Source organism: Phyllostomus discolor, chromosome 1 (assembly GCF_004126475.2).
Source record: "Phyllostomus discolor isolate MPI-MPIP mPhyDis1 chromosome 1, mPhyDis1.pri.v3, whole genome shotgun sequence".
Taxonomy (NCBI): Eukaryota; Metazoa; Chordata; class Mammalia; order Chiroptera; family Phyllostomidae; genus Phyllostomus; species Phyllostomus discolor.
The window spans coordinates 185,395,208-185,416,528 of NC_040903.2; the positions used below are offsets into that span (position 1 = coordinate 185,395,208).

General features: G+C 44.8%; 1 protein-coding gene across 1 annotated transcript in view; it reads right to left on the minus strand.

Moving 5' to 3' along the window:
• Positions 1-4,881: 4,881 nt before the first annotated feature.
• Positions 4,882-21,321, minus strand: part of CCDC175 (coiled-coil domain containing 175) — a 52,472-nt gene continuing 36,032 nt past the window's right edge. Inside the window, exons 13-19 of the mRNA XM_028507664.2 lie at positions 20,950-21,081; positions 17,071-17,209; positions 13,563-13,642; positions 12,173-12,325; positions 7,573-7,675; positions 6,319-6,362; positions 4,882-5,106 (exon numbers count right to left, since the gene is read on the minus strand). Coding sequence (XP_028363465.2) covers positions 4,948-5,106; positions 6,319-6,362; positions 7,573-7,675; positions 12,173-12,325; positions 13,563-13,642; positions 17,071-17,209; positions 20,950-21,081 — 810 coding nt within the window. The 3' untranslated portion in view covers positions 4,882-4,947. The remainder of the gene's footprint in view (positions 5,107-6,318; positions 6,363-7,572; positions 7,676-12,172; positions 12,326-13,562; positions 13,643-17,070; positions 17,210-20,949; positions 21,082-21,321) is intronic.

Consider the following 21,321-nt stretch of genomic DNA (forward strand, 5'->3'; position numbering starts at 1 on the left):
GCGAGGTGGCGGATTGTGGAGGGGCGCAGCATACAAGGTGGCTGGCAAACCTGGCAGTCCCACATTCGCATGCAGATAAAACCAGGTGGTACTGGGGAGTGAGATAGACTGAGCAGCCCAGGACCCTAGTGTGGGGAAATAAAGTCTCAAAACACTGATCGAAAACATCTGTGGGGGTTGAGGTGCCGGGAGAAACTCCCAGCCTCACAGAAGAGTTCCTTGGAACGGCCCACAGGGTCCTAGAACATGCACAAACCCACCCACATGGGAATTAGCACCAGAAGGGCCCACTTCTTGGGGGAAGCGGGGGAAGTGACTGAAATCGGGCAGAGAGCTGAGCAAGCACCATTGTTCCCTCTTGGACCCCACCCCCACATACAGCATCACAACCCTGCAACTGGGTTGCCCTGCTCTACTGAACACCTAAGGCTCTGCCCCCTCACACATAACAGGCACATCAGGACAAAAAAAAAATGGCCAAAATGAAAGAACAGATCGAAGCACCAGAACAAATACAACTAAGCGATGAAGAGGTAGCAGACCTATCAGATACACAATTCAAAGCACTGGTAATCAGGATGCTCACAGAAATGGTTGAATTTGGTCACAAATTAGATGAAAAAAATGAAGGCTATGATAAGTGAAATAAAATGTACAGGGAACCAATAGTGATGGAAAGGAAACTGGGACTCAAATCAACAGTGTGGACTAGAAGGAAGAAAGAAACATCAAACCAGAAAAGAATGAAGAAATAAGAATTCAAAAAAATGAGGAGAGGCTTAGGAACCTCCAGGACATCTTTAAACATTCTTCCAACATTCTAATTATAGGGGCACCAGAAGAAGAGAAAGAGCAACACATTGAAAACTTATTTGAATAAATAATGAAGGAGAACTTCTCCAACCTGGCAAAGGAAATAGACTTCCAGGAAGTCCAGGAAGCTCAGAGGGTCCCAAAGAAGGTGGACCCAAGGAAGCACACACCAAGGCACATCATAATTACATTAGCAGAGATTAAAGGTAAGGAGAGCATCTTAGAAGCAGCAAGAGAAAAGCAGACAGTTACCTACAAAGGAGTTCCCTTATGGGAACTGTCAGCTGATTTCTCAAAAGAGACCTTACAGGCAAGAAGGGGCTGGAAAGAAGTACTCCAAGTCATGAAAGTCAAGGACCTACATCCCAGATTGCTCTATCCAGCAAAGCTTTCATTTAGAATGGAAGGGCAGATAAAGTGCTTCTCAGATAAGGTCAAGTTAAAGGAGTTCATCATCACCTAGCCCTTATTATATGAAATATTAAAGGGACTTAACTAAGAAAAGGAAGATAAAAAACATGTACAGTAAAATGACAGCAAACTCACAGTTTTAACAACCATACCTAAAACAAAAACAGAAGCAAACTAATCAAACAACTAGAACAGGAACGGAACCACAGAAATGGAGATCACATGGAGGGTTATCAACAAGGGAGTGGGAGAGGGTGAGAGGGGGGAAAAGGTACAGAGAATAAGTAGCATAAATAGTAGGTAGAAAATAGACAGGGGGAGGGTAAGAATAGTATGGGAAATATAGTAATCAAAGAACTTGTACGTATGACACATGGACATGAACTAAAGCGGGGGAATGTGGGTGGGAGAGGGTGTGCAGGGCGGAGGGAATTGAATAAGGGAAAATGGGACAACTGTAATAGCAAAATCAATAAACTATATTTTAAAAAAGAAAAAGAAATAAAATTCTTTAATATTTTCAAAAAATCTGTGCTCAACTATTTCGTTTAGGTATACACTAAGAATTAACTTGTTTACCTTTTGTTTATGAGAAAGAATATTAAGGCAAAAAGGGAGGATCGTAGTTTCAGAATGAAGGCTGTCATTCATGTTCTGACAAGCTAATCCCCAACTCCTGCCACTTGGTGCCCCCAGCAGATTCCCACTCAACCAAGCTGTTGCAGTTCTTGGCCGGGTTATGTTGGCTGCTCCTTTGGGAAGACACCCCCGTGTGCTCCCAACACCCAAAAAGGCTTAGATGTCCCTCTTCACCCTCCCCCACAGCTACTCATTAGAAGAGGTCCACTGGATTCTAATCACCTCTTGTCTCATTCTCACCGTATGTGCTCTTTGAAGTTCAGAGACTGGGTGTCATTCAACTTTAAGGGCAGCATTTGCTCTAGTGTCAGACTCAAAGGTGCTCAGTAAGTTAATGAAACGAATGCAGTGTTTCTGAAGAGGAGGGTTAGGACCTGCAGAGCTGCAGTAACATCACATGTCCAGAAGAGGGCAGGGCAGAGCTGCTGAACTGAAAAATCAAGGGCTTGTCTCGAAGTCCTGTGAGAAGCCATTCCACTAGAACCTTCAAAGCTAGATTACAGGTAGCTCAGAGATGGCCAAGTAATTCAAGGAGTCAAGGTTGACCTTTATTACTTCAGCAGGGTGATGGATTCCAGGGATCCAATGGGTGCCTAATAAAGGCTTAATGTGTAGTACTGCTGTTATCATTTATATTTTCCAACCAGGGAAACTGAGGGGTGGAGGTTAAATAACACGTAAGCAGCAAAGCTGAGGCTGGAGCCCACCTGGGGCCAGTGCTCCAGGAGCAGAAATATGTAGAGTCAGGGGAGCGAAATCTTCCTGCAGATCTCAGAGCCCACCTCCAGTTCTTCAGAGACCTCTCCGGATTCCTCAGCTAGGCCAAGGCTCCCTGCTCGGTTCTCCAGTTCTTAGGCCCCACCTTCAGCACACCTGTGACACTGACACTCTACACACATTTGTGTAACACCTGATTCCCCCAAGTTACCGGGGTGGGCGGACCACGCCCGAGGGGCAACTCTGCTATCAGGGCTCGGTGGAGTGGTTGCTACAGAGACCGCTAAGGGCTGCTAAGGCCAAAAAGACCCTCTGGCGCTCTACAGTGTGCCAGCCTCTGAGCCTGGCTGTGATTTCCATTTGAGCAGGAGCTAGATCTATCTCCATTCACTAGTGTAACCCCACCACCTAATAATATATTTGTCACAGAAAAGACACTCAATAAATACTTGTCATGCAGTTTACAGTTAATAGGGAAACATGGATGGAACCTAAAAATGGGACCCACGAGAGAAAGGCAGATACGCCTGCTAATGGGCCAGATCACACAGGATTTTCTGTTCCTCAGCCAGCCTGCCGCCAGCCCCCGCAGGCCGCCAGCCCCATCTGCGCCCATGGGAAGCCTTCCCTTTTGGTTTCCTGACCAAGCTGCCCCACTCTCCTGCCTGCCTTTGCATCTCTGCCCAGTGCAAGTGGGGGTGACCCTGACCGACCGCCTTGCCATCCCACGGCTAGTGTCTCTGCTCGTTCTCATTCGGGTGGCCTCCCTCTTTCCACACTGCAGTTCTCCCTTTTCCACAGGTTATCAAGAAGACAGTCCTCCAAATATGTGAAAAAGGGAATATGACAGCAGTTGTTCAGTGACTTCTTCAGACTGCCTTCTTCAGTGGCCTGTTCAGACTCTTCGGTAGAGTCTGTTTAGCTTTGCTCCAACACAGAGATTCCATCAGACTTCAGACAAAATTGGAAGATTCGCTCATGTGATAATAGTGCAGTCGACACTCAGAGATAATGTAGCTCTTAAAATTCTGCCCCATCTGTGGTCGCTGGGGATGGCTGGGCCTTGCAAAGGAAATGCAAGGTGAAGCAAGGCCTGCCAGGGGCCTGTTGTGCACTTACGGGCAGTAAGTATTGCCAGGCACTGGCAGGAACACCCCAACAGCTGTTTGGCTGACAAGGAGAGTACCCACAAAAGTCTTCATTATTCTCCGAAAACATTATTTCTTCTGTCAGCAATATCCTCAGATCATTGTTCTTTTAAACCAAATATTGATGAGTTTTTAATTCTATTGCTTTTTCTCATTTTACTTTTATTATATTTCATTTTACTTTCTCCAACCCATCTAATGGTGATGCTCTTTAAAGTTAAACCTTAATAACCTCTAATGAGCCCATACACTAGCTGAATGACATTTTTTCATTGCACGACTCCTCTCCCCCACACTCTATTTTCCAGCCTTCTCCCCAGCCTTCTCTACCTCCACCATCCCACGTGATGGAGGAGTTCCGCCCCTGGGACCTCCAGGCTTTACCTGTGCAAGGGCTCACCTCGGTTTCTCCCTGCCCCCCTACTCTGGACAGAGCTCTAATAGGACATGAGAGTAGGAATGAAGGATGACGTTGCTATTGCTCTGGAGAGACCTGGCTGGGGCGCAGGAGGCTACCAATCCTGTGGTACAGGGTGTATGAACATCTCAGAAGCCCCGGGGGGCAACACTGGATTTTCGGAGAAGGCAATAGTTGCCGTCTTCAATGCTAAACTTAACCCAGGAAGAAAAGGTAAAATAGCCCTGACTGGCGTAGCTCAGCGGATTGAGCGCGGGCTGGGAACCAAAGTGTCCCAGGTTCGATTCCCAGCCAGGGTACATGCCTGGGTTGCAGGCCATAACCCCCAGCAACTGCACATTGAAGTTTCTCTGTCTCTCTCTCTTTCTCTCTCTCTCTCTCTCTCTCCCTCCCTTCCCTCTCTAAAAATAAATAAATAAAATCTTAAAAAAAAGGTAAAATGATGCTCAGCATCTCCTGTTTATGAAGACAAGGAAATGTGTAAAAGAGTTTCAAAAGATCGCTTTGGAAAATATTTTTAAGAAGGGTTTTTAAAAATGAGAAAGAAGTTGAGATTCAGTCACTTAGCGAACGTACTTGGGCGGAGGGGAGCCGAGTCCGGCCCTGCTGCAGCGGCGCTTGAGCCCACACGCAGGCTCGGGGCGCACTGGGGTGTCTGCGGCAGGACGAGAGACAGATTACTGGGGATAACTAAGTTCCTCAGGAGGCACTCTTACTTGCCGGGGTGGGGGGTTTCTTTTTGATGTCCCCAGCTACAGGAGAAGAACAGGAAGTTCTTTCTTACCCAAAGTTCTTGAGACGCTACTTACCAGGAGGGTCCATAGCGGCCAGCTGACGCAGCTCCTCCAGATTCCCCTGTAGCCAGACACTGATGCTCTCGACCTTTTCATCTCTCTCATGTAGTTTGTCTCTTAGATACTTTATTTCTTGCAAGGTCTTGAGACCATCTTGTACAAATCCCTCCAAAGGAAACATTTTTGGGTATGTAAATATAAATTGTAATAAAATAAAAAACATTCTGTGCAGTGAATGTGTATACACAGTGAATTCATGAATTTCTATAACAGAGCTCAGAAAAATGGATTAGTAAATGAGATTTAATAAATGGCTCACTGAACTCAAAATTATTTCTCAATGATTAACTTTTCACTGAGCTATATTGACATATAGCATTACATGGATTTCAAGTGTACAACATAATTTGATATTTGTGTATGCTGTGAAATGATTACAATGATAAATCTAGTTAACATCACCACCACACACAGACACAGAATTTTTTCCCGTGATGAGGACGTTTGAGATCTGCTCTCAATGACTTTCAAACACACACAGCACATTATCATGAACTATGGGCATCATGCTGTGCCCTGTGTCCCCAGGATTTATGAAGGTCGCACCATGTGACCCCATCCCCCACTTCACCTCTCTATCTCCACCCCCACCCATCACCCCAACCACTAGTCTCTGTTTGAGTCTGTGAGTGAAGGCGAACCTTTAACTGCTCCCCCTCAGGGCAGTGCAGCCCTGAAGAGGAGATTTAGCAGGACTTAAAGTTAGAGAGAAAGGACTTTGGAAATCAGCCTGAATCTGAGTTTTAAATCCTGTGAGTCCGCTCACTGGTTGGTTGGTCTTGGGCAAGTTACTTAAACTCTCTGAGTCTCAGCTTCATCTGAAAAGACATTACTGACATTTCCCTGATCCAGAGTTTTGAGGGTTAAATAAGCGTCATATTATATGGTAAATAATTCGGAAGCGGCAGAGCCAGGACAGAAACTGCAGCCGCTGCCTCTGAAGGGGGTGGCTCGGGCATTGGCGTGTTGCTTGGCTGCTGAAACTCTGAAAATGGGTGGAGAACAGAACTGATGACTTTGTCCTAAAACAACATGTTCAAATTCAGCTACCCAAACAAAACAAAGCAAAACAAAAAGGGCATGCCCACTTTAATTGAAGTGGTACAGTGGGAAGACAGTTTCCCAAAGGACTGAGATTTCATAGCGACATTCGGCATAAGCGACACGTTTTAGGATCGGATGGTTGCCCTAGCTCTGTGACTCCCCAGTCACCCTGACCTCCAACTTTAGGGATGCCTGTGCGCACACACATGCACACACTTGTCAGGTAGGTAAATACTCTTAGAAATATGGTATGGAGATAACCCAGAAAACTCACCTTGACAGTAATCTGGAATTCAGCCCACAAATCCAAATATCGTGCTAAAATAAAGATTTTCAAAATGGTAAGGTTACTGAAACAATTTGAACATTTTAATAAAAGTAATGCTATTTGTTTTTCAAACACTGTTTTTATGTAAAACTTGCTAGTTCCAAAGTGACAGAAGAACTAGATTGCACTTGCCCTCCTACTGCAAACAAGCGGAAAACGGGGCAGCCTCAGACACGTGGGTGAGGGGGTCTCCCAGTGATCGCAGGCCCAGCTGCTGAGTGACTCCCAGACATCAAGTGGCCCAGCTGAGGTCCCCTGGAGCAGAACAGGGCTGTCTCCCCCGGCCCTGACCAAACTGGCAATTTGTGAGCAAAGCCAATGATTTGTTTGTTATGCTGCAACAGATCCCTGGTTCGAGACGTTGCACGGGAGATGAAATACAAGGCCCAAAGTGCATGAAAAGATGCTCGACGGCGTTAGTCATCAGGAAAATGCAAATTAAAGTCACAATGAAATATCATTGCATACCTATTAAAGATGACTGAAATGTTAACAGTTTTAAGTGTTAAGTGTGGGTGAGGATGTGGAGTGTCCCGTAGCTGGTGGGACGAGAAATTCGTAGAACCACTTTGGCAAACTGTTTGGCAGTTCCTTATAAAGTTAAACATACGTTAATCATATAACCCAGCAGTTCCACTTTTTGGTATCTACCCAAAAGAAATAAAAACAAATATTCGCAAAAGCACTTGGAAACAAACAGTAACCCCAGGCTGGAAATAACCCAAATGTCCCTCAGCGGGCAAGCGGATAAACACAATACGGCATGTTCATGGGGCAGGACACAGCCACAGAAAGGAGCCAACGAGGATGCGTGCGACAGCGCCGGGGGATCGTAAGAGGAGTGGGCTGAGTGGAACAAGCCAGGTCCGAAAGTGCGCATGCGCCATCATCCCGTTTATATCCAGTCCTCAGTGGCAGAAAGCAGAGCAGCGGTTTCTGAGGACTGGAGTCAGGGCGGGACACTGCTCTGAAGGGACACGAGGGACGTTTTTTCAGGGATGAAAGGGTTCTCGCTCTTGTTGGTGGTAGCTCTTGTGGTGGTAGCGGTTACAGCAGAGTACACAGTTATCAACACTCATTGAACTTAAGATGGGTGCATTTTCTTGTATGCGAATTAGTAAAATTTGATTTAAAATTGACTTAAACAAAACAAAAACTTTATTTTTTAAATGTAAAGATCACCCGTGACACATTACTTACTGTGATGAGCTATCAGGTGCCAAGACAGGTCGCTTGAGACGTGCAAGAGGACATCTTCTCCCTGAGCGTACCGCTGTATCTTGTTCTTCAGGTATGCAATGTACTGGAAACCAAAGGCACAGCATTATTTAAGCAGTTACTGAAGATTAGTTGTCCGTGCAGCCATCCAGCAAACCATTACTGACTCCCTCTGAGCCACCAACTGCTCCAGGTGCAAGGGTGACAGTGGTGCACAGAGCCCTTGTCAAGCTTACATTCTAGTGAGGGAGACAAAGGATCCTACTTCCTGGCAAGCATTCCAGTGCCCAAATGAACACAGCATCTGAATATAATTTTACATAAGAAGAAATTAAAAGGTAGTCTGCATAAATGCATCTCACGCATGCACACACAACGTCCTTGGTACAAAGCGTGTGTGCAGTGAGTGTCATAGGGCAGCAACACTTCCTGACTGGAGGAGCTTCACAAAAGGCCTCCGACACTGGGTTTACTCTTCCAGCCAAGATGGAGGTGTAGGTAGGTACACTTTGCCTCCTCACACAACCAAAAGAAGGGCAACAACAAATTCAAAAACAAAAAAATAAACAGAACTGCCAGAAAATTGAATTGTATGGAAGTCTGATAACCAAGGAGTTACATTCATTCAGATTGGTAGGAGGGGCGGAGACGGGCACCCGGGGCAGGGAGGACTCACGGCAAGGTGGCAGCTGGCAGACCGGGCAGTCCCACATTCATGTGCAGATAAACCGGGAGGAACAACAGGGGAGCAAGACCAACCCAGGGCTCCAGCGAGGGGAAATAAAGCCTCAAACCTCTGATTGAAAACACCTGTGGGGGTTGAGGCGGCAGCAGGAGAAACTCCTAGCCCCATAGGAGAGTTTGTTGGAGAGACCCACAGGGTCCTAGGGTATACACAAGCTCATCCACCTGGGAATTAGCACCAGAAGGGCCCAATTTGCTTGTGGGTAGAGGGGAAAGTGACTGAAAGCCAGCTGAGACCTGAGCAAGCGCCATTGTTTCCTCTCGGACCCCTCCCCCACCTACAACATCACAACCCAGTGACATCGGTTGCCCCGCCCTGGTGAACACCTAAGACTCTGCCCCTTAGTACATCACAGGTGTGCCAAGACAAAAAAAATATGGCCCAAGTGAAAAAACAGATCAAAGCTCCAGACAAAATACAACTCAGTGATGAAGAGATAGCCAGCCTATCAGATGCAGAGTTCAAAACACTGATAATCAGGATACTCACAGAAATGGTTGAGTATGTTAAAAAATAGAGGAAGAAGTGAAGGCTCTGCAAATTGAAATAAAGGAAAATGTACAGGGAACCAACAATGAAGGGAAGGAAACTGGGACTCAAATCAATGGTCTGGACCAGAAGAAAGACATAAACATTCAACCAGAACAGAATGAAGAAACAAGAATTCAAAAAAAAAATGAGGAGAGGCTTAGGAATGTCTGAGACAACTTTAAACACACCAACATCCAAACCATAGGGGTGTCAGAAGGAGAAGAGGAAGAGGGAGAAATGAGAACTTATTTGAAAATGTAATGAAGGAGAACTTCCCCAATCTGGCAAAGGAAATAGACTTCCAGGAAGTCCAGAAAGCTCAGAGAGTCCCAAAGAAGTTGGACCCAAGGAAGCACACACCAAGACACATCATAATTACATTAGCCGAGATTAAAGATAAGGGGAGAATCTTAAAAGTAGCAAGAGAAAAGGAGACAGTTACAACAAAGGAGTTCCCATAAGATTATCAGCTGATTTCTCAAAAGAAACCTTGTAGGCAAGAAGGGGCTGGAAAGAAGTATTCCAAGTCATGAAAGTCAAGGACCTATATCCAAGATTATTCTGTCCAGGAAAGCTATCATTTAGAATGGAAGGGTAGAAAGATTGCTTGCCAGATAAGGTCAAGTTCAAGGAGTTCATCATCACCAAGCCTTTAGTATATGAAATGTTAAAGGGACTTATCTAAGAAAAAGAAGAAGATAAAAAATATAAACAGTAAAATGACAAAAAACTCACAACTATCAACAAACAAACCTAAAAAAAACCAAAAACAAAAATGAACTAAGCAAACAACTAGAACGGGAACAGAATCACAGAAACGTAGATAACAAGGAGGGTTATCAGCAGAGCAGTGGAGGGAGAGAATGGAGGAAAAGGTACAGGGAGTAAGAAGCATAAATGGTCGGTATAAAATAGACAGGGGGAGGTTAAGAATAGTATGGGAAATGGAGAAGCCAAAGAACTTATATGTATGACCCATGGGCATGAACTAAGGTGCAGAAATGCTGGCGGGAGAGGGTTGCAAGGAGAGGACTAAATGGGAGAAAAAATGGGACACTTACAATAGCATAATCAATAAAGTACATATAGAAATTTAAAAAGTGGGTTTACAGAGTCAGAAGACCCTGAAGAATCGCTCACTTTAGTCGAATGTTTTATCAGGTTGGGTAACAGTGGTAGAAGTGGTTTGGATACGAAAGTCACGGCTTTCTGTTCTGACCACACCAATACTCGGGAGCTCTAGAGTGTCTGAGAACTCGGAAAGTGTGGGCTTTGGGATATAATCTCGGCACTTGTCCAATTTCAAGAGAGAGAGAAATAGCAGTTACTAGAAACTACTGATACAAATCTAAGAAACAGCTCCCAGTACCATAGAAGGGGAAGACATAGAACTGTTTTTAAGCACATGGTACAGGGTCTACTCACGCAGCCTTGACCTTGTGTCAGTCTTCACATGGCTTATTGGCGGATATTATAGTAAACCAAAGTCAAGTCCAAGTCATCATTCTGGTCACTGTTTGTAGACTTACCTAGTTCAGCTGGTCTCCCAGAACTCTCAAGTGTGCCACTACACTGAATTGTACTCATCTGTGTGTATGCCATCTCCTCAACCAGATGGTGAGCTTCCTAAGGGCTTGGGGGCAGGGTCCTGTTCATCTCTGCATTCACTGCACCTGCCAGGGTCTGGGACTTAGTGGGCACTTAGAGCGTTCAAGTGAAGGGATGTAATCAGCCGAACAGTGGTGAGTGAATAAGATAAAGGCACAAGGCCATCCAGAGGATTAGTGGATTGGCCACTGTATCCAGAAGCAGAACTTTTAGAATATCTGACACATAGCCATTCACTTGCTCACTTATTACCAAAATAGCAACACAATTTCAATTATTTAATAAATAATACACATCATCTTGACCGAAAGACAATGTAGTGGGATATTCCTGTGAGTAGATGGAACTCCTTGAGCTTGTTACAAGATCCAGAAGAACCAAGATGCACTGCATGTGTGGGGCTGTCGGGGACGGTCCCTGGGCTCCATGGAGCACGTCTCCCTTTCCAAAGCACATCAGTAGTTCTCATGCCATTTTAATTCTACCAAAAACACATGCTATTGTGGTTGGAAAACTGTTGCCATTGCAACAATTACTCAGAGAGGTAAAGGAATTTCCCCCTTAATTAGAGTCTCATTGCTGAGGACTGCTTTTATTTTTCCAAGCAAAAACATGTAGAGCCTCAGTTTCCTGTGCTTTCCATCTATAAAAGGGGCAGAATACCTTATTCACCTAATAAGGTTACTGTGATCAGCAAATGGGACCGAATCCCTCTTACATGTGAGGAATTGCGCAAAACACTTGGGATGCACTGATACATTTCCTGGCCTAGGGGTCATTCTGGTTTACTGGGGTGAAAAAGATGCAATCAGTACCAACAAAACAGACAACCTAATTTTTAACATTGGCAAAAGAACAAGCACTTCACAAAGAGAGTGTACAGGTGACCAACAACACATGAAAAGGTGCTTCATTAATCATCAGGGAAATGCAAATAAAAACCACGACGGAACAGCGTTACACACCCTCCATAATGTTAAATTGAAAAAGACCAAGTTTCAGTGAGAATGTGGAGCAGCTGGTGTCCTCGTGCATTACTGCTGGACTATCACTGCAAACTCCTCGTGAGACGGGCACAGTGCACACAAACGGACGACAGGCATCCCCATGGCTCTGTGACTCCGCTGGAGTGTACACCCAACAGAAATGTGGACATACGTTCACCAAGGAACGTGTACTAGAATGTTTACAGCAACACTGTTTGTGATGGCCCGCATTGGAAATTCTCTAACCCCCCGTCAACAGTAGAGTCCATAAGTAAAGTGCAGTGAAGCCGTGCAGTGGAATGCTGTATAGAATTAAGAATGAACAAGCCTTAACTGCACTCAGCAGTACGGAGGAACCTCGTAAACACAGTGTTGAGCCAGAGAGTGCGCACTGTGTCATTCCACACATACAGTGTTTGAAAACAGACAAACCAGTCCACGGCGTTTGAAGGCAGACCAGTGCTACTCTTGTGGGGAGGCTGTGACGGGAAGGGGCGGAGAGGACAGCTGTGTATCATAGATGCTTTGTGTCTTGATCTGGGTGCCAGTTACCCAGGTGTGTTCATTAAACTGTACGCTTAAGATCTGGGCACTTTTCTGTACGTAACTTAAGTTTCATTTTAAAACCCTTAAGAGCTGGTCTCCCATAACTATTACAGGTCTAGGCAATCAACCAAAACCATTGTGCAAATTGAAGTGCTCTTGAACTTACTTTTTTCAATTTTTTATTTTCCAGTAGCAAAGCGTCTGTTTTTAGGTCATGTGCATAGATTTCATTTTCTAAGTTCTTCAGAATTTCAGAATGAGTTTTGATTTTTTGGTTTTCTTGATCTCGTAATTGTTCTAATTCCTCCTTCAATTTATCCTGCTCAAGCATAAAACGCACAGTTATCTCACAGAGGCCAGTGAGCAGGGCACCGTGCACTAGGTCCCCCAGGCCACACTCACAGCGGGGTCCCAGTTCACTCCTGGGCCCCCAGCACAGGCCGCAGGTCCCTCCCCTGGGAAACACTGTGTATTAACCTCAACAGCTGGTTCCTGGACGTTCATTCATGGGCTTTGGGAAGCGGGTCCACGGACCCCAAGTTAAGTCGCCGAGACAACTTGGCAAAATAAAATATATGTTGATATAGGAACAACTGTCTGGCAAAAAGGGGAAGCTGGAGGAGAGGGAAATTTCTTGAGGATTTTTAGAGAGGATTTACTATTTCTTGAAGGAAAAGAATATTACTTTATGGATTTCTCTGAATTTTCTACTTTTTTCTCAATTGAATCCCTATAGTTATCATACTGTTATAAATCACTTAACCTTTATTCATTGTATAATCATCACTAGCAGCATCTTACTAATAGAATTGTACATATAGTGTATTTACTTATAATTTCCCCTTCATATTTCTCTACACCCATAACATATTGGAAGTTACTTTTGATACCAGTGTATACCGAAGAATAGGATGTTTCTATTTTTTAATTAAGCAACTCCACATACATGTTTATCACTAACTATTGATTTTAACTTTTAAAAAGCTAGTAACCATATCCTGACTGGCTCCCATTCCATCCCCTCCCTCCCTATCCTTCAGCCTCTGGCCACTTAGCTCATCCTGGTCTCATAGGAACCCACCAGACAGACGGATCTGAAAAGACTTAAGAAACCATGACTCAGACCCTACCTTACGAGTAAGGCGCCACAGCTGCGCAGTGGTTTTCCCAGGGCCACGTGTCAGCTGCGTCTAGGGTGTCCCCCTCTCCCAAGGCTGCCTCCCCCCGTCCATCCGACACCCAAGAGTCAACCACTTCAAACTCGGTTTAGCTTTTTTCTCCCATTTCCTTTAAAAATGCTTACATGACTCTGTCTTGATTTATCATCTTAAGACATTTTCTATTTGTCATTTTAAGACATATGCACACATGTATGTGTATATGTGTATGCATGTTTATGTATGTGTATGTTGTGAAATTTCAAAATGGTGGCATTAAAAGGGTAGGTTTAATCAGTGTGGGTGTCCTAGAAACTCCAGTAGTGCCGGGGAAGACTGCCGTTCCTGCACAGCAGCACTCCAGCGACAGACAGGAGAAGGAATGCGTGGACTCTTTACCTTGTTGTTCACGTATCTTGCAAAGTCTCTTGTCATTTGAGAAATGCGTTCTTCCAGCAACTTCTGTTCCACTTTTTGTGCTATAAAAAAGAGGGAGGGGGCAGAAAAGAACTATCCCTAATGTTCTTTGGTTGAAAAAACAAACAAACAAACAAACAAACAAACCATTAATCAAAATAAGACGTGCACCTGGTTTTAAAAGTCTAATACGGTGTCTCAGCAAAAACCGGCAGGCAGGGGCTCCCCGGCATCGCCTCCTCCCCTTCTGACTCTTGAGAATCAACTACTTCAAACTCATTTCAGCTTTTCCTTCTTCCATTTTCTTTAAAAATGCTCACATGGCTCTTGCTCGATGTGTCACTTTAAGACATTCTATTTACTTCCTAATCTAGCAGAGGACAACATGGCTCGGCCACCCCACCCCCACTCCACCCCACCCCCGATCTCCACATCTTCCTCCTCTACCCTCCCCATAAAGTTAGGTTTTCTGTTTGACTGGACTTTGTTCAGGTCACTTTGAGAATGTGACTATTATTCACTCACGACACAAATGGCTTAGTGTGATTATATGTACTTTCTTGAATAATTTTTTCGTTTTCTGGAGTTAAAATTGCCTCGCTTTATTTTTATGTGCTTGGTTTTCCAGGTACATATCATAGTTCACATCAAAATCTACAGCACAATTATTACGTCTCTCTGCACACGACTCCCCACGCGGCCCACCACTTCGGGGGATTTCTCAGTCCCACTTCTCCTCCCGCCCCCACTGTGTTCCGTGCCCGGTTTCCTCCGGGTCTCACGCACAGCGGGCCTCGTGGGACTTCCCTTTGCATCTCCCTCAGGCTGGACCTCCTGTTTCCTGAATTTCATATCCTCCTCTCTTCATTTATGCCATTTGTTGAGACAGTTTTTTACTAGCTTTCCAAGACAGAGTAAATGAGATATTTTGAGATCTTATATATCTAAATATGTCTCTGTTCTATATTTATACTAGACTGATCATTTGGATGGGCAGTTAAGGCTGGAAATGAATTTCCCTCAGAATTTTGAAGGCCGTGCCCTCTGACCTCTGGTATAATTACTGCGGTGAAGAAGACTGCAGCAATGGATTCCGGATCTTTTGTGAGATTTCCTGTCTCTCTAGAAGCTTTTAGGATCTTCACTTTTTTACTCCTGAAATTCCACTGTGATGTAGCTTAGTGTGTTATCTTGCATATATTTTGCAAGATATTTATATTGCAAAATAAAATGGGCATTCTCCAGTCTTGAGACATAATATTGTATTGTCTTTGATAGCTTTATCCTTTTCACTCATTCCTGTTCTTTTTTTATGGCCTTCCTGTTAGATATTTGACATCTGAGTAGTTTAACTTTTTTTACCCTTTTATCCTGTTCTGAATCTCCTTATTATATTTTTGTTTTATATTTAGAGAGATTTCTTTGACTTTTCTTATAATCCTCCTATTGAATTTTAAAATTTTAGTTACTATGTTTTTCATTTCTAAGAGTTCTTTCTTATTCTCTGTTCTTTCTTTTAAGCTCCTTGTTCTTTTTCATAATTGCAATAGCTTCTCTTAGTTCTCTAAGAATATACTGGTAAAATATATTCTCTATAATACATAGACAGTAAATTCTCTAAGAATATGTTCTAATGTTCTTTGTGTTGTCTGTTTCCACTAAGCCCTGTGCCACTTTTCTGTCTGCATTAGTTTTTCTTTCACATTAGAATTTTTCCTGAGATATCTGGTGACCTTTCCTGTCTAATCCTATTTAAGAGTGAGGCACTAGCTCTGGCCAGGTGGCTCTTCTGGTTGGAATATCATCCCACACACCAAAAGGTTGCAGGTTTGATCCCTGGTCAGGGCGCATACGGGAGGCAACCGATGGATGTTTCTCTCTCACATCGATGTTTCTCTCTCATCAATACACATACCCACATATCCTTGGGTGAGTGAGGATTTAAACAAAAATTGAGGCACTAAAAGGTTTGGTTCCTGGGTGGGCTTGCCCATGCAGCCATGAAGAAGGGACCAGCCATTTTTGTTGGGGGACCCTCAGCTATTAGAGTCTACGGGGCTTTTCTCTGAGACGTCAGTCTCCTTAGAGAAAAATCCAACCGTCTCAGTTCAGCACCTGTCTCCTGCCCCCCGTCACAGCTGATATCCTGCCATTTAGAATCCTCTGGTCCAGTTTCTCTGCAGCGTTCAGGAGGATTAGTCACTCGGTTGCACAGAGACGGCATTTGATCTGGCGATCTAACTGCTCGTTAGAAAGACTTTCACCCAATGTTCAGCCCCAGGACGCATCTCAGTCTTCACAGTCTCAGGGTCTCCCAAGGGCCAAGGCTTCCCAGGTCCTTTGGAGAGGACGTCTCGCCTTCATGGTGGGCTTCTCTGCACGCTCCTGTTATTCTCACCTCTCTTTCTGCTCATCCTTCTATCCAATTACTCCTTCCGAAAATGTGTTGGTATTTATTATCTGCTGATGTCTTCTCTGCCGGTCTCTTTGTCCTTGTGGATTTATGTCTTTTTTAAAAATAAAAGTTCTTTACTTGTATTTTTGTGAAGTTCCTCTAGGGAGCGAAGATAGATGCATGTGTTTTATCCATCACATTCAACCAAAAGTCACCACGGGGCTCCTTGTGTCCTCAGCCCCCCGTGTTCTGTCCTCTGTGAGTCACCACTGGCAGGGGAAGTCCATTTTCTACCTTCTGAAGCACAGGTGTTCTATGGCCCCTTTCCTTCCTTTCTCCTGCCTTCCCTTCTTTACCGACTTTCTTCTGTATTTTTTCTCTTTAACCATAAGAGAATCGGTACTTGCAATATACTGCTTGCTTTCGTACTTACAGTGCATGACAAGCCTCACACCTTCAGGGGTAATTCTGGATCTGTGAACTTTTGGGTGCAGGGTTAGATGTCCATGTCCAATTATTGCAGAGAAAATAATGATTTTTATATCAAACACAGTTATGCCAAGTCATGGAATGCAAAGTGTGCATACTCTCAGACACATTTCACGTTCTCCACAAAGCTCCCAGATCTGACACAAGCTCTCGTCTATCTCTGCCTCAGGGGTAGGTTAGTGGAAAAAAATCTGAGGGGTACCCCCTTCCTAAGTGGCTTAAGGCATAACTGGAAACCGTACAACTTGCAAATTCATGTTAAGGAACAGAAAAGAACCTCCACATGGCAGTGAGATAGAGAAGTTGATTCTGCCTTGACCAACTACAGAGAGAAACCACAGGATATAGTTGCTACTAATTCTTAATTTTAAACAGTCTTCAAAAGAGAAAAGGAAAAATTTGGCAACAGCAACAGTAGGATTTTGTGATGCTGAGGAAAGGAAATTCACAGATAAGAAAAAAAGCCCTAGAGAATAAAGAGTGATGGGAAAAGTTTGAAGAACTTCACCCTTGCTTTGATGGGTGACCCACCTGGCTTCCTGTTAGAAGACAACAGTGAACTCCTTACCTGGAGTTGAGGTCAATGACTAAGTGCTTCACACGTACCTTCGATAATGCTATTGAGCTCGTCACGCTTTTTGTTTTTGATGTTAAATTCTTCTTCTGCCACCTGAAGGTGGGGAAGGCACTCGACTAGTTCATCTTCCTTTATTTTGGTGCTTGCTGTTTCCTGAACATATTTTTCCTTTAAAGAAAGTAAAGCTGATTGTGAGATATGATTTCGGAGAACCCACACAGCACTCTAGAGTAGAATACAAAATCTTCTGGGAAGAGAGTCTCTCTCGGTCTGCTTCTACCCTGAGATGCATAGCAAGGTATCTGGCACACATTAGATGTTTGAAAAATATCTGCTGATTGACTTACTGACTCTGGCAATCTATAAACAGGGAGATTAGATTCAATGGCTTTCCAAAGATCCTTTCAGTTCTATAGCTCTATTGCTGTAATTCTATTGAGGTTGCCGTGTATATACCTCAAAATCATTTGAAGAATTTCTCTTGGTTGATCATATTTTATTAAAAGAAAAACAGACAGCTGGACAGAATATACACAAGTTCTAAGAAATGTGTATGTAAGAAATGGAGAGTGTGTATCAATAATTAGATAAAAGTCTACAACAAATGGGTAAAAGTGCTGAGGCAAAACATGAATTTGCCTCCTTAATTATTCAAACTCAGGTTTTGTTTGGTTTCAAATGGAGTAACAGTTAGCCTTCTTTAGAAGGGCAGGGTGGGTTTAAGATGGTGATGAAGGCAGAGACAGCCCGCTGACATTTACTGTCCGTCCTCCTGTCCTCGAACGAACGTCAGGACTCCAGAGTTTCAGCAGAACATGCGGCTGCCAGCCGAGTGATTTCTCTGTTCCCCACGCAGGTGGGGCTGACCAACGGGCTTGTGAGACGAAGAGGTCTGTGCCCCTTCTGGGCCTTGTCCCTGCAACAAGAAGGGGGATGTGCTCCCTTGGCCCTTTCCTCCTCCCCCTGGTGAGGACCATGTGCATGGAAGCTGCAACTTGGCCCCACAGGGGTTGGCCTCACGCTGAGCACGGCCAACCTGCCCTTCTGGGCCTGACTACTTTCCTTTGGCTGATACCAAGACAGAAAAATAAATGTCTCTCTTGCTGTAATGACCACACCAGTGGGTTTTATCAACTAGATATGAAGACTCTGAAGATTTGAATAGACTATACTTGACCCAGTTTACTCTTAAAACTTTAATTTTTGTTTTTATCCCATTGTAACTGTACATAATTTGAAGGAAACCCTGAGTGCCAAGCATGATTCCCCAGCAGGAGGGGCCCTAAAACACAGCCGACCACAGGCCAGTGTCCTTTGACCTCACCGAAGTGATAATGCATTTGCAAGAGGGAGACCCACACAGGTGGGTGTGCTAGCCCCGGGTTCAAATAGGACCCAACACCTCTTGGACATAACTCCTAGGTCCCCACAAGGGACATGCCTACTCACAAGAGGCACCAAGCCCTGGCTGGTGTAGCTCAGTGGATTGAGCACCAGCTGCAAACCAAAGGGTCACCAGTTTGATCCCCAGTCAGGGGACATGCCTGGGTTGAGGGGCCAGGTCCCCAGTAAGGGGCTCTCGAGAGGCAGCCACACATTGATGTTTCTCTCACTCTCTTTCTCTTTCTCTTCCCCTCTCTAAAAATGAATGAATAAAATCTTTATTTAAAAAGTGGCACCAAACCCAGAAAAGCCCAATATCATAGTTTCCCACCAAGGTTCCTCCCAGTCAGGATGCAGCATCCCCTTCAGGGCCATTCTACATAACCGATGCCACCTGATCATACCACTGATGGTCCGCCTCCATCAGGCTACCGGCGCGAGAAGCCAACAGGTTAAGACAAGGTCAGTTTCCCAATAAAGGAAAGAGGCTTGCTAACCCTTTAGACACATCTTGCCTATGTTCACTGTATTTGACATCTCTGACGCAACGGCTTGCTCATGCCCTATGAATTAATACAATGATATGCTGGCTTGCTATGCCCCCTTCCAAATTGCCATTATAATCCTTAGAAGTAAAATATAGAAAGAAAAACACCCATAAAACCCTATAATGTGAAAATGTCACAGTGGAGTATCAGAGAAAATTTCTCAGACTGCATTGTTAAAAAAACTCAGTCACATGTTGTTTACATGATGTTTTCTACGAAAGAAGAGCCTGGTGGGGATAAGGAGGTATGCGAGTGCAGTAATTCATTCCCATTGCCTGCCCTCTCCCCCATCTCTGCTCCAGCCCCATCGCCCCATTGTCATTCCTCAAATAGCTCAGTCCTGCCTCAGAACCTCCATGCTCAACATGCGGTCTGCTGGAACCACTGTCTGCAGGTTTCTCCGCAGCCTGCGCCCTCCTGTCCTGCAGGGCTGTAGCCTTCGCTGACCACCCTGTCCCAAATGGCACACACACACACCACATCACATACACGTCCCTGCTTTCTTTTTCTCTGTAACAGCGGCCCCCAACCTTTACCAGAGACCCTGCACCAGAGAGCAGTCTCCCCAGGAACAGTACCCTGTGAGGGAGTGGGGGGGAGGGGGTCCAGGAGGAGGAGCTGGGGGGTCCTGGGGTCGGAGCTCAGGCGAGCTTCTCTTGCTGGCAGCGGCTCACTTCCTGCTGTGGATATGGAAGGAGGGGGATGGGGGTTGGGGGGGGGCCGGTGGAGACCGGAGGTGGAGCTCAGGTGACCTTCAGGCCACTGACCTGTACCAGTCTATGGCCGGGGGTGGTTGGGGAGCCCGCCCCTCCCCCCCATAACGCGCATCACCATCAAACGTACAACACATTCTATTTGTTCATCTTGTTTATTTTCATTCTGCCCCCACGGGATGTAAGCTCCACAAAGGCCAAGTTCTACTTTTCTGTTTTTGTTTTGCTTTGTTTTAAGCATCTAGAGGAATACATGGCACCCAGATGTGCTACAACCAACAGGGGAATGCTCCTCACCCCAACTGCTCTGCATTCTGTTTCTTCTCATTTTGTACCAGTTCGCACCGTGCTTTCCCCTTATGCGTCCCTGAGTTGTGCCTGTTCGTTTCCCCGCTTCCTAATCAGGGCCTCTGCCTTCTGCCTGTACTCCCATGTGGCTGATTTCTGCAGCACCTCTATGAAATGATGTTTGTTTTTTTTTTAATTCACGAAAGAACGTTTGATCGCAGTTTCCATCTGTTCCAGCATCATTTTTCTGAGTGTTCTGCATTTGTTGGACAGTTTTGCTCCGCCTTTCACTGGTTTTTCTCATAGCATTTTTGTATGGAGGACCTGTCTGCTTCCTCCTTGTTACTCCTGTTAGAAAGAAGTGGGTTTTCTCGGATCGTTTCTCTGCAGAGGGTTTCTGGAAGATGTGACAGGCAGTGCGGACGCGCGGGGAGGAGACATGGGCTTGGACCAGGGTAAGACCTAAACTTTGAAACTTAAGGACTCCCTACTCCGTGGTTACAGCAAATAAAGACCCTGGTTGATGTAGCTCAGCCACTTTTCCTGCTATGAACGCTTCTCGCACCATCTCTTCTGTCCTCAGCTTCTCTACCAGTGGTGCCTTCCGCGAAATACACCTTTGCCCTTCAAGGCCACACCATCACCTTGAAAAGGTGTGTTTTCTGTTGTTTCCAGACTCCTGCCCTCTCAGGGCCCCCCGGGGGTACTTGCGGTGTCCGGTCGCTGCTCCTCCCTCAGCACCCATGCCCTCCCTACGCCACCCCCGGCAGCGCTCCGCAGTTCCCAAGTCAGTGCAAAAATGTTTCTTGTTGCTCTATTTCCTTTTTGGGAAGGAAGAAAGATTCAAAATGAAATTGGAACCTTGGTCATACAGAAAGATTTATTGTACATTCAACTAATGAGAAGAGCATGAATATACAGCTCTCCCCTGCAAATAGCCATCTAAAATTATTCTCAGATGTAAAGTAAAATTTACCTCATACTTGATCAACTCTCGAATTAACTTTTTCTCTTTGACGGTGAATTCCTCCTCCTCTTGCTTTAATTCTAATGTAATTTTTTCAATCTGTACTATATATTCAGTGATCTCTTTTTCTCTAGACTTGGTCTAATTAGGGGGGAAAAATAGAGGATTTGTCATTTGTCTGGTAGCAGTCATCCTTACATTTTCAAACAGCCAGGTAAATGAATCTCTTTTTGCATTAGATTGGGCTCTGATTTCAGGTACTTATTCTGCAGTAACCACTGAGAAGTCGTATTTATTTATGTATTTGTTTATTCCGTTCAGAGGTCAGCGGCCTCACCAAACAGCGGAGACAGATGTCACAAGGACGTGGAGAGTGGGAGC